Genomic DNA, 13,283 nt, shown 5'->3' with positions numbered 1-13,283 from the left:
ATACTTGTCAAAACTTCAAGGCCATCAAAAGTAAGGAAAGTCTGAGAAGCTGTCACCACCAAGAAGAGTCAAAGGACAGAGGACAACCAATGCCATGGGGTTTTCTAGATGCGATCCTGAGACAGAAAAGGATGTTATGTAAAAACTAAGGAAATCTGAATAGACCATAGACTTTAACTAAATGTACCCATATTGGTTCATTGATCATAACAAACGTACCATACTGATGCAAGATGTTAACAGCAGGAGAAACTGTGTAGAGAATGTACAGGAATTCTTTGTATTATTTGCCAGTTTTTTTCCTATACATCTAAAACTGTTCTAAAAATTAAAGTTCATTAAAGATAAACTTATCACTGCCCAAACAAAAAGCATTTTTAATAGTAGGGCAAGCAATATTCTTTTAAAGAACTGCTACTATTACTCCTCCTCCCTGTTACTATTGTTATAGCAATACTGTCAGATGATCTGACTGTGTTATATGCCTCTAGGAACATTTAGAATTAGGATGCTGTATGAAGAGTAGCTTGAATCAGGCCAGGGATTGGCAAACTGTGTACAGCCAGTGGGCCAGATCTGACCCATTGCCTGCTTTAATCAATGAAATTTTATTGGGACATAGCTAATGCTCATTCATTTTATCCTTGGATGCTTTTGCATGACAATGGCAAAACTGAAACCAGAGACCAGATGGCCCACAGAGCCTAAAAATATGTGCTGTTCAGCAAACCTCCTGTTGAGGCTACTTGAGTTACAAGGTAGTGAGGCAGGTAAGCTGGGCCACCAGGATTCATCTGGGTTAGAATCAGTTCAGTTCAGTTCAGTCGCTCAGTCGTGTCCAACTCTGTGACCTCATGAATCACAGCACGCCAGGCCTCCCTGTCCATCACCAACTCCCGGAGTTCACTCAAACTCATGTCCATCGAGTTGGTAATGCCATCCAGCCATCTCATTCTCTGTCATCCCCTTCTCCTACTGCCCCCAATCCCTCCCAGCATCAGAGTCTTTTCCAATGAGTCAACTTGTCACATGAGGTGGCCAAAGTATTGCAGTTTCAGCTTTAGCATCAGTCCTTCCAATGAACACCCAGATTGATCTCCTTTAGAATGGACTGGTTGGATCTCCTTGCAGTACAAGGGACTCTCAAGAGTCTTCTCCAGCACCACAGTTCAAAAGCATCAATTCTTCGGCACTCAGCTTTCTCAGTTCAGTTCAGTTCAGTTCAGTTCAGTCGCTCAGTCGTGTCCGACTCTCCGCGACCCCATGAATCACAGCACGCCAGGCCTCCCTGTCCATCACCAACTCCCGGAGTACACTCAAACTCATGTCCACAGAGTCGGTGATGCCATCCAGCCATCTCATTCTCCGTCGTCCCCTTCTCCTCCCGCCCCCAACCTTTCCCAGCATCAGAGTCTTTTCCAGTGAGTCAACTCGTCTCATGAGGTGGCCAAAGTATTGGAGTTTCAGCTTTAGCATCAGTCCCTCCAATGAACATCCAGGATTGATCTCCTTTAGAATGGACTGGTTGGATCTCCTTGCAGTATAAGGGACTCTCAAGAGTCTTCTCCAACACCACAGTTCAAAAGCATCGATTCTTCGGCGATCAGCTTTCTTCACAGTCCAACTCTCACATCCATACATGACCACGGGAAAAACCATTGCCTTGACTAGACGGACCTTGGTCGGCAAAGTAATGTCTCTGCTTTTTAATATACTATCAAGGTTGGTCATAACTTTCCTTCCAAGGAGCAAGCGTCTTTTAATTTCATGGCTGCAATCAGCATCTGCAGTGATTTTGGAGCCCAAAAAAACAAAGTCTGACACTGTTTCCACTGTTTTTCCATCTATTTCCCATGAAGTGATGGGACCAGATGCCATGATCTTAGTTTTCTGAATGTTGAGCTTCAAGCCAACCTTTTCACTCTCCTCTTTCACTTTCATCAAGAGGCTTTTGAGTTCCTCTTCACTTTCTGCCATAAGGGTAGTGTCATCTGCATATCTGAGGTTATTGATATTTCTCCCGGCAATCTTGATTCCAGCTTGTGCTTCTTCCAGCCCAGCGTTCCTCATGATGTACTCTGCATATAAGTTAAATAAGCAAGGTGACAATATACAACCTTGACGCACTCCTTTTCCTATTTGGAACCAGTCTGTTGTTCCATGACCGGTTCTAACTGTTGCTTCCTGACCTGCATACAGGTTTCTCAAGAGGCAGGTCAGGTGGTCTGGGATTCCCATCTCTTTCAGAATGTTCCACAGTTTATTGTGATCCACACAGTCAAAGGCTTTGGCATAGTCTCAAGTATCTGTCAAATAGAACTCAGCACATCAAGTAGCATGAGTAAATAGAGTAGTCAACTTCAGAGGTGGCCACGTGGACCCCTTCCTTACAGAGTTGTTTGAGGATTGAGTGAGCTAATGCATTGAGAATTCACAGCCAAGTGCCCAGCACACAGTAAGTCCACAGCACTGTAATTTCCAGATCAGGAAGTCCCTGGCTTTCCCTTGCTTTTGCCCATGGGTCCTCTGTGACACAAACTCACAATGTGTGTTTGGATAATTTCATTCAGCTGTGGTTTTTCTTCCCCTTCTCCCCTTCTCCTAGGCATCTAAGCCTAGGGTCCTTTATCTAACATCAGTGGAACCCAGACTCCACTTCCAAGATGGGCTTCAGAAGGTACATTTTATTTCTCTCCTTTTACTGGCTACTCTGGAATTTTTAACAAATATTTTTTTCCTAACAAAAATCTCATCAGATATACCCATCTGCCCTTCTTAGCAGATTCTAATTCAGTAGGTGTGGATGGGGCCCGAGGTTGCTATAATAAGCTCCCCAGCATATCTGGCCCGGTGATCTGGCTTAAACCAGTAAGGCTAAAGAGGCCTTCTGACTTTCTGGATCTGCTTTCTGCTGCCTGCTAACTGAACTAAACTTGCCATTTTCTTTTTGCAGGGTACTAGTTATCAGACGGAGAAGGCAATGGCAAGCCACTCCAGTACTCTTGCTTAGAAAATCCCATGCCTGGAGGAGCCTGGTGGGCTGCAGTCCATGGGGTCGCTAAGGGTCGGACACGACTGAGCGACTTCACTTTTCACTTTCACACATTGGAGAAGGAAATGGCAACCCACTCCAGTGTTCTTGCCTGGATAATTCCAGGGACGGGGGAGCCTAGTGGGCTGCCGTCTATGGGGTCACACAGAGTCGGACACGACTGAAGTGACTTAGCAGCAGCAGCAGCAGCAGTTATCAGAAGCAGCCACCCTACTCTGTAACCCTTATAAATGTTGCCATGCCACAGCTACTTGATCTCCCAATCTCTAAATGTACATCATCCCAGTTAACCATGGACGAGTAATTGCATAATACAAATTAGGATGCTATATGAAGAGTAGCTTTCTGTGAGCCTTGCATCAGGCCATGGACTGGCAAACTATTTGGTATTTCCAGTCTGTTTACCCCCAGCCATGGAGCCCCTATTTCATACAGATAGATGGGTGATCTAACTTCAAATTTTCATCTTGAAGGCCTGCTTTTTAATACTACTTCCCATGCCAGTGATTTTTGCAAGAAAACAGACCTGAGACAGAAGTTAAAGTAGCATTTTATTTGGCCAGTTCAGGGAAAGGAGGATGAGGAGAAAGGGAAGTTGGTCAAGGAACTATGTGCACCACTTTGTGGGGCATCCTGCCTGCCTGACCACTTTTCTCAAAGAGCCAGGAAGAGGCCACTCAGCACACAGCGTTTTTCTGGAGATTGGCAAAAAAAAGGAATAATAATTCAGAGTCAACCCTGGAAGAAGTAGTAGGGGAGTTCTCCACCGGGCTCCTTCCCTTCCCCCATTTCCCATTGGTCAGAATGCCAGAGCTCCCATCCTCCTGTTCCTTCCGAGCTTGAAGTGGCAGAAACTCCAGGCACATAGTTGGTCAGTCTGGCCACACGGAGATATCTGAAGAGAGGGTGGCATTTCTAGGGCACATGACTGGTCAACCCTGCAGTGGGATTTGAAAGATTCATCATCTCTCTGTACTCTGGACAAGGCAAAACTTTTGTTCCAAGGACAAGAGATTACATATGTTGTAATTCATGTAATGTAGAATCAACGGGATAGTCTAGAGCAACTGACTTTTCCCTTGTGCCTTCTCACTTGCTCCAATATTGAGTCAGCTGGAATAAACGGTAGACACTGATTAATCAGTGGAGACTTGCCTCTGCACACATGGCAGCGCTGCTCTGTGATCACTGCACTTTCTCCCGTCTGTTGACAGGAGACACTTCTCCACTCTCAAAGTTTTCTTGTGTGCAAAGGTAACTGCATCAGTACAACGTTCCTGTCCGAATCCTCTTCTTCCCTCTGCCTTGGGGATGGAGAAATGACTTAATCTGATTTATGAGTCTAGAAAGCTATTCTTTGGCCTATTTTCTTGGGAGAAAGAGATGGCAACCCACTCCTGTATTCTTGCCTGGAAAATCCCATGGACAGAGGAGCCTGGCAGGCTATAGTCCATGGGGTAGCAAGAGTTGGACGTGAGACCAAACACCACCACCACTCCCTTCTCTTTGTTCTTTCTGCAATTAATCTTACAGAGGTGCCCCCTCCCCACCTCCAAATACCCTGTTCCTTTTTTCTCAGTTAGATGAAGGTCCAAGAGAAGAAGGGTGCTATCTCTTGGGCTTCTCCATAGTCCCATAGTGGCTCAGAGCCTGCCCCTGTCCTCACAATACTCTAAGCAGTGCTCCTGGCAGCCACACCTGGTAGGTCAGCAGGTGAGATAAAACCTGCTGCCACCCAAGACCTTCCCACCAGGTATCTCTGACTGATGCTTCAACTGGGAGCCATATAGTAATGCTTAGATAACACAGGCTTTGGGAGTTGTCAGGCTTGGGTGTGAGCTCTGTCTTACTCCTTAGGAGCTGTGTGACCTTGGCAAAGACTTAACAAGAATAGCTTTGGGAAGAAAAATAAGTACAGTGTACAACATGTTAGAACATTTCCAGGAAATGATGTACTGATCTCATGAGACCTCTGTTTTCCTATCTGTAAAAGGAGAATAATATTATCTGTTTCATGGTGTGGTTTGTAGGAACTAAATAAGATAATATAGGCAGAGTTATCATCACTGAGAAAGCATGTGGTAATGTTAATTATTGTCACTATGATCTATAAGTTTTGGAAACAGATTAAAAATAAACCTGGTTCTCCTTCTGGATAGGGCCCTAGCTATTTTCAGATATAGCGGGGTGAGTTCCATTGCACTGATGGATAATTCTAACATTTCCTGTTTGGGGAACCTCTGAGGCAACCTCTAATTCTTATTTTATGAGTGTGGAAATCCTTGTCTCTCAAGTTTCCCTCAACATCAATTTCTTTTTCAGAGCTGATACAGAGGGATGGGTGATAAGGTGTATTTTCCTTCAGACCTGGAATCTGTCCACTTCCCTCTCACTTGAATGATGTGGTTTACACATCAGTGCTGCTGGTACCCTTGCTTTATAAACCCCCCTCATGCATAAAGCAAAACTTGAATATGGAGGCTTTGGACTCAGTGTATGAGAAATCTCAGAAAAAGAAATAAAAATCACACTTCATTTACAAGAAGAATGGCTTTGGGAAAAAACATGTACAGTATACAGCATGTTAGTACATTTCCAGAAAAATGATGGCAAATTAGTCAAATAAAGTTGCAGATGTAGTCAGGAAGTTCTCACATGAGTTTTCCATACAAGATTTTGGTGGATAAAATCAAATAACATACTTAATATTTTTAAAGCTCTGTTGTGCCAGCTCATCCTCAAATCACCTTGAATTGACTTGGAATTGAAAGCTTCTAAATGCAGTTCATTTTGCTGCTGAATAATAAAGTGTTTGTGTCTGTGCTATAAGGTGTTAGGATTCAGGGATAGAATCAAACACCAGAGAAATACCACCGTGGTCACCATCTCAGAACACTAGCGTTCATTCTCATCATTCAAGGAAGGTTTCTTTCCCTCATGGTTGATGTGGTTTGTTTCTTTTATAGTTTCTGATGCTCTGATTCCAAAGGGGACTTCATACTATTGATATAATTACCATTATAGTTTGAGTATCACTATACTATAGATTTTGTCCATTCTGAATTTAAAAAGGATAAATTTGAAGACAACACCATTGCTGTTGTTGCTGAATGATCATCAGTGTGTCTTTAAGGGCAATAACTCATTTCCAGCGTTTACTCCAAAAGAAATATATTGAAGATTATTATTATTATTATTTTGCTCAGCTCCTGAAGATTGTTGTCTCATCATTTGTTATCTTTACGACTGGTACATTCTTAAGCTGTTGTTGATGTCTGGGAAGATTGATTTTTCTGTTCTTTAAAATATTATTTGTATTTTTCAACTAGGTGGCTGTGCTACAATCCCAGAATCAGACCTAGAGGAAAGATCAATAGAACAAGACTCCTCTGAACTGTTTACCAACCACAAACACCTCATGATGGAGACTCCTGTACCTGGTAAGAGAATGGGTGGCCCTCACAAATAAGTCAGAACAGTGACACTCTGGTCGGGTTTTGTCATACCAAAAAGCATTTTGCAAAAGTTCTTCTTTTCTAACTTTTTATCCTTCCCCTTGACATTGGTGCAGCTGAATTTGATCATTTGTATATTCCTTTCAGTATTCAGATCTTTTCTCTCTCTTTCTCTCTTTCATTTCCCCAGAAGTTTCACCCCTCCAAGGAGTCACGGAATAGTTGAAGTAGAGTTGTCTGGTTGAGGGGAAGATGGCCTTCCGAAGGTTGATCCTGTGTGGACCTCATGCCAAGCACAGATGAAGGCCTGGCCCAGGTGCTTCATCCAGCTTACCTGCCAGGAGATAACAATATGTAGAGATGGGGCTTGGGACTTCTCATTTTTCTAGGAGGACTTGTACTAATATGGGCAAGGCAGCTGAACTTGTCTTACCAGGAAAGGATGATGCTGCTTTTTGGTCATCTGTATGATTTCAGCCGCAGGATATAGTGAGAGGATCTCTTCTGGGGACAGACTTTATAATGCAGAGACCTAGATCCTATTTGATACCCCAATTTTTTCCACAGAATTCTTATATAGTAAATGTATCGAGTTTAATAAACATCTCATTGTCAAACAATATCTTGAAATTTATTAATAATCGGGGGTTATATGGTTGATATCTTTATTTAATGGGAAGAAGTTGAATGGACCTAAAAATGTTGCTGAGTTTCCCAGGTGGCTCAATGGTAAAGAATCCACCTGCCAATGCAGGAGACACAGGAGATGTGGGTTCAATCCCTGGGTGGGGAAGATCCTCTGGAGGAGGAAATGGCAACCCAGTCTAGTATTCTTGTCTGAAAAATCCCATGGACAGAGGAGACTGGTGATCTACAGTCAATGGGGTCACAAAGAGTCAGACATGACTGAGTGACTGACCATGCACGCAAAAAAAAAGTTACTACTCCACAGTAAGACTTGAATATGGTTGTTTATAAATGAAAGAAACTGTGACTAGGCTAAAAGTAGGAAAAGGTGCATTTTATAGTATTGTATGAAAATGTTTAAAATATTTTCAAGGAAAAGTGTTAGTCGCTCAGTTGTGTCTAACTCTTTGCAACCCCATGGGCTGTAGCCCACAAGGCTCCTCAAGGAAGCTAGTACATTAACATCCTCTTTTCATTACCCAAATGGGTAATACTTTTTAAAAATCCAGGTTATAAAAGGATTCATACTCCATTATAATTAAAATGTAAGGTTTTAATATGCAAGAAATAAAGAGAGTTTGTCAATTTCAAGTTAAAATTACAGTTGCAAGACTAATTTATTTAAACAAAAATATGTCTGTGCCAGTTTTGGAATACCTCATTTAGTACAAGGGAAAAATTGGCTCATGGTTTTTCTATATGTGAAATGTCAAAAAATTGCAAAGGATGTATTATTTATTATTTATAGCATTCTATTTTTTAGGAGATGCAGCAGAAGATTAAATAGTTTTTATTGTGAAGTGTGTGAGTGGACAACTTCTAGCCTTTGGGCCAGAATCAACCATTAGGTTAATGTTATTCAGCCTGTGGGGACCAGTAAAAGATGTTCATGGCTCTGTGTAAGCCTAAAGATGAAAAACCACAACTCTCCCGATCATCTTTAACAGCTTCACTGAAGAAAGGTTAGACAAGAAGTATATTACTTCTTTAAAGAGTGTTTCTGAGTTATGTGTCTTTTTTTATGTATTCGATTCCCACGGACATTTTTCCATGAAGTGTGTGTGTCCATTAGCTCATCTCTGTTTTCTCTCCTTTTTTGTGAGTCATGTCCCGTTTGTAGTGTCCTGTCTGCCTTTCTTTAACTCAGTTTCTTTCTCTCGTTTCCTTGTTCATCAGCCTTAATCAGTCTTCCCCTTCCTCTGTGCCCCCCAATTCTTCCATTCACATTTGAATCTCTCCCTTTATTTCCTGTGATATTTTAAAACTGAAGCATATTGTTTGATCTGTAAAGCTTACTTTAAATATACATGAGTGCAGTGATTTCTATCTCTTTCATATTTCTCCTCCATTGTTTTCCTTTTATTTATGGCTGCCACTGTTGCCCTATTCCATGAGGGAGTGACTACCAATGTAAATTCAAAAGACTCCCTATCTGTGTTTGGGGAGTTTAAGGTGACTTTTGTTGCTACAATTACATATTATACTGGGAGTTTTTATGTTCAGAAGTATATTTGTAAGATATTTTCCTAGAAATCGTTATCAGTATCTTAAGCCTATTAACAAAATAACTTGGCCAAATAATTTTTTTATTTAGATCACTTTAATACAGAACTCTATAAGCATATGTTATATAAGTATTTAAAAATATATCTAATTTATTACTATTTGCATTTTACTAGCTGCAAAAAGGAAAGAAGTTACTAATTAAACTTAAAAACATTAAAGCATAGTTAGCTTAGAGTACTTTGTTAGTTTCAGGTATATAGCATAGTGATTTGGGATTTTTGCTGATTAATTCCATTTTAGGTTCTTATAAGATATTGGGTATATATTCCCCTGTGCTGTAAGTCCTTGTTGCTTTTCTATGTTTAATAGTTTATATCTGTTAACTCCATACTCCTCATTTGTTCCCCCTTCCACTTTGGTAACCATAAGTTTGTCTTCTATGCCTGTGAGTATGTTTCTGCTTTATATATAGATACATTTGTATTATTTTTTTTAGATTCCACATGTAAGTGATATTAGTATTTGTCTTTCTGTCTGACTTATTTCACTAAGCATTATATTCTAAGATGTCCATCCTTAATTAACCTTTTAAACATTATCAGATTTAAAATATAAGTTCTAAAATGATAAAAATAATTTAATTATTGACTTAAAAGTATCTTTTATTAAAGAATTTCCTGAATTTAAGTTATGTGTATATATATCTTTTACCCCTGATTTTAGCCTCATGATTTAAAACACACATAAAATGTTTCTGCTAGCAGAAAAATAATGGAGCCACAAATTGTGTTTTCTTTTAGAGTGGCTTTTTAAAAATCAAGACCTAAATAATTCTTAACTATTCCCATTATTTTGACACCAGTACTTCAGTGATTAATAACAATTGTCCATTGTATATTTCTTGTGTGTGTGTGTGTGTGTGTATAATCTTGGAATAACTAAAAAAGCTGGAAGAAGGAAGATGATACAGGTTTCTTAATAGCCCAAGGCTTTCATTATTACCCAATGTGTAAGGATAAGTACTAATAAAATGGGCTTCCCAGATGGTGCTAGTGGTAAAGAACCCACCTGCCAATGCAGGAGACATAAGAGACACAGGTTTGTTCAATCCCTGGGTTGGGAAAATCCCCTGAAGGAGGTCATGACAATGCACTGCAGTATTCTTGCCTGGAGAATCATATGGACAGAGATTGGCAAACTGCAGTCCATAGGAGCAAAGAGTTGGATATGACTGAAGTGAGTTAGCATGCATGCATGCATTAATAGAATAGCAAACATTTATTAAATTCTTAACCATGTATGAAGGCAATGGCAAGCCACTCCAGTACTCTTGCCTGGAAAATCCCATGGACAGAGGAGCCTGGTGGGCTACAGTCCATGGGGTCGCTACTAGACAGACAAGACTGAGCGACTTCACTTTCACTTTTCACTTTCACACATTGGAGAAGGATATGGCAACCCACTCCAGTGTTCTTACCTGGAGAATCCCAGGAATGGCGGAGCCTGGTGGGCTGCCATCTATGGGGTCACACAGAGTCGGACACGACTGAAATGACTTAGCAGCAGCAGCAGCACTAGGTAATTTATATGTACAATTTCATTCACTCCTCACATTACTGTGATGTAGGGAATGTTGGTATCTCTGTTTTACAAATGAGAGTATTGAGGTTTATAGAAGCTAAATAATTTATCCAGTATCCTGCAGTTAGTATGTAGCAGAACTGGGATTTGAATCCAGACTGCTTCCAAAAGGCTAAATACACACCCAGATGTATAGCTTGTTGGTGAGATGTATGTTTTAAAACTGAAAGCTTTTAGTCCAAGACAGCTGCATTTCTTTGATTTCTAGTGTTCTTGCACATTTCTAGTGTTCTTATATATTTGCCATTTGTATTCCTCCATTGGTGAATTCCCTGTTCCTATTCATCTTTTCCTTTTTTGGTGGTGGTGATAATTACCTCCTTATTGATTTATCATAGCCTTTATGTGAAAATGATGTTAATATTTGGTTGATTGAAGTGAAAAGAAAGTGTTAGTTGTTCAGTCATATCTGACTCTTTTCAAGCCCATGGACTGTAGCCTGTCAGGCTCCTCTGTCCATGGAATTCTCCAGGTAAGAATACTGGAGTGGGTTGCCATTTCCTTCTCCAGGGGATCTTCCTGACCCAGGGATCGAACCTGGGTCTCCTGAATTGCAGGCAGATTCTTTTTTTTTTTTTTAATTACTGTTCAGCTACAAAATTTTATTGGTATCTTTATGTTACCTCTAGAGGATGTAATACACAAAAGTATTGCCACGGAACATATAAAATTACAAATGAAATTTATTTTAAAAAGTAGAATGTCTTCTAGACTGGTGTCAGTATTTATTTCATTCAGAAACCAAAACTTCAGTATAATATATTCATTGTCAGCGAGTCCATGTGTGTAAATTGCCATCCAATGTTATTGACGGATATAAAACAGGTATTGAAAAGACAATTTAAAGGTACTCTTCCAAACATAGACTGTTCCACAAAAGCACTGTAAAAACTCTTTCAAGATTTTGGGTTGTGCTTGACATGTATGGTTAACTACATAATTTGGTCGTGTCATAATCCACTGTGTTTGGCAATTTGGCAATAAACTCCTGCAGAGCAGATTGGATTCTCACCACCTCACTAGTAGACAACTTGAGTCTATGACGAAGCAAGCAAGAGAAGAGGTCTAGACGACGCTGACCAGGTGGGGAGAGTTTATTTACACAGTCTCTTATCTCTAGAAGCTGCAAAAGTGCTGAGTCCTGGGATCCCTGAGTGTAGGGGTAGTCCGGCTGCAGAATCAGGTCCTGGATGGCTTCCAGGTCAAAGTGCATGCTGTAGCCAAACACTTGAATGTTATTGATTTTCATATAACCCAGGTTCAGGGATGGGTCAGTAAACTCCTGGGGTTCGTAGTAGATGCTCTCCTTGCCACTGGGGCCTTTTGACTTGATGTGACTCCTCAGGTAGATGTGCACGGTCTCGAAAAACATCTTCCACTTGTTCCCTAGAGTCAGCGACCAGTTGTAACACTGCAGGGGGAGGTCCAGCTTAGTCCGCTTCCAGTCGGGGAAGCTGTTTTCATTCACAGGCATAAACCAGCTCTCAGAGGGGCTGCCTCCGAAGGGGTTGATGTAGACGGCCAGCGCGGGCTCCAGGGTGCTGTTTTTCATCAAACAGATCTGTAAAGAGAGACCCAGGATCATGTGGACCAGGCTCGACTTGTACTTGTTGCTCTTTAAGGTGAGGAGCATCCTCTTGCGCCAGGAGGGGTTGAACCAGCTGTTGAGGCGCATGTCGTTGCTGATGAAGATGGCGTGCACCTCCAGCCGCCTGTCGGTTTTCTGCAACAGGTCCTTCATCTCCAGGTCTTGCAGGTCAGTCTTGAAGCCGATGTAGTGGTCGGTGGACTCGGCGACCTCGGGTTTGTAGAAGCCCTGACTCAGCATGTAGCCTGTGTTGCAGGTACTGCAACAGGTGCGGTTGTCTTGGGCGAAGGGGAGGCAGGCGGCCGCGTCACCCACCGTGCAGGGCAGGAAGGCCGTATAGACCACCTGGTCGTTGGTACATGTGCAGGAGTGCATCTCTTCTGAAAAACTGCCCAGGAGGCCGTTCTCATTGCAGTAGAGAAAAGACTGGATGCGAGTGAGCCAGTAAGTTGAAGTTCAGACACTGAGTCTTCCAGTGCCTTGATCTCAGTCTTCCGTCTTCTTCCTCCTTCTAATATGACAGCTGTCTGAAGTGCTTTGACAGCCCAGATTACCTTTGGAAAAAATGTGAATTGCTATCCTGTTTCTAGATTAACTAATACGAAGTGAGATGAGAATGTGACTCACATTGGCATTCAATATCCAAAGGTTGCTTCTTGCTACTAACAGGACCTTGGCTTTGTTCAACGCCAGGTGCCCAAATAAAACTACTTTCCCAGATTCCCTTGAAGTTAGAGGTGGCTATGTGGCACATTTCTAAGGTTGGAAAGTCTGAGATAACTTTTTTCTCTTGAAAGAAGTCGAAGGCCATGGCTTGCTGCACCTCTTCTTGCTACTTATGTAGTGGGGAAGAACAAATCTGACTCCTGCAGGCAGATTCTTTACCATCTGAGCCAGCAGGGAAACCTTGGCTGATTATGATATAACCATTGTTCTCAATTTTTTCACTTGTCTTTTAATTTTGTGTCTACATGGTTTTTTTAAATAGAAATTTCTAAATCTTATGTAACCAAATCTATTAACCCCTTCCTTTGTAGTTTCTGCCTTTGGTGTCCAGCCTGGGTAGTCTGTCTAACGCCCTTTCTTGCTTCTTCTCTGTAACAGTCTGAGGTCATGCTCAGGCTGTTGTGTTCTGTGCTATGACAAGCTTCAACCATGTCCTCCACACTGGTGCACTGGGTTGTATGAGCCTCAAACCTATGTTCTCTTTTGCTCTCATGTCTCAAAGGGTTTTACATGAAGTACCTGCTAAGTTTTACACAGCTCCTTACTTCACCCTGGGGAGAATGACTCAAGTGGTAAATATCCCAACAGCTTTCAAAAGCCTACTCCCCTCTGATCCTTCCGCTCCTCC

The 13,283-nt window shown here is 41.5% G+C and overlaps 2 protein-coding genes across 4 annotated transcripts in view; one reads left to right on the top strand and one right to left on the bottom strand.

Moving 5' to 3' along the window:
• The window catches only part of BBS9 (Bardet-Biedl syndrome 9), a 491,843-nt gene extending 484,006 nt beyond the window's left edge, over positions 1 to 7,837 (top strand). For 2 of the 3 annotated variants that reach the window (XM_055420896.2, XM_055420898.2), the window contains 2 exons: positions 6,382 to 6,492; positions 6,698 to 7,837. In XM_055420896.2, the coding sequence (XP_055276871.2) occupies positions 6,382 to 6,492; positions 6,698 to 6,729 (143 nt within the window). In that variant the 3' untranslated portion in view covers positions 6,730 to 7,837. The remainder of the gene's footprint in view (positions 1 to 6,381; positions 6,493 to 6,697) is intronic. The other variant, XM_055420895.2, reaches the window with a different exon arrangement.
• A 3,432-nt stretch (positions 7,838 to 11,269) lies between these two features.
• Positions 11,270 to 12,740, bottom strand: LOC129551945 (BMP/retinoic acid-inducible neural-specific protein 3-like). The gene is made up of 2 exons (XM_055420166.2): positions 12,557 to 12,740; positions 11,270 to 12,384 (listed from the first exon to the last, which is right to left on the bottom strand). The coding sequence occupies exons 1-2, from the start codon at positions 12,738 to 12,740 to the stop codon at positions 11,270 to 11,272; spliced, it is 1,299 nt and encodes a 432-aa protein (XP_055276141.2).
• Positions 12,741 to 13,283: the final 543 nt, after the last annotated feature.

The sequence above is a fragment of the Moschus berezovskii genome, chromosome 3 (assembly GCF_049115385.1).
Source record: "Moschus berezovskii isolate FMDL1 chromosome 3, NW_MosBer_1.0, whole genome shotgun sequence".
Lineage (NCBI taxonomy): Eukaryota > Metazoa > Chordata > Mammalia > Artiodactyla > Moschidae > Moschus > Moschus berezovskii.
Note: the sequence above shows the minus strand (reverse complement) of the source record. Positions and strands in the feature narration are given on the sequence as shown.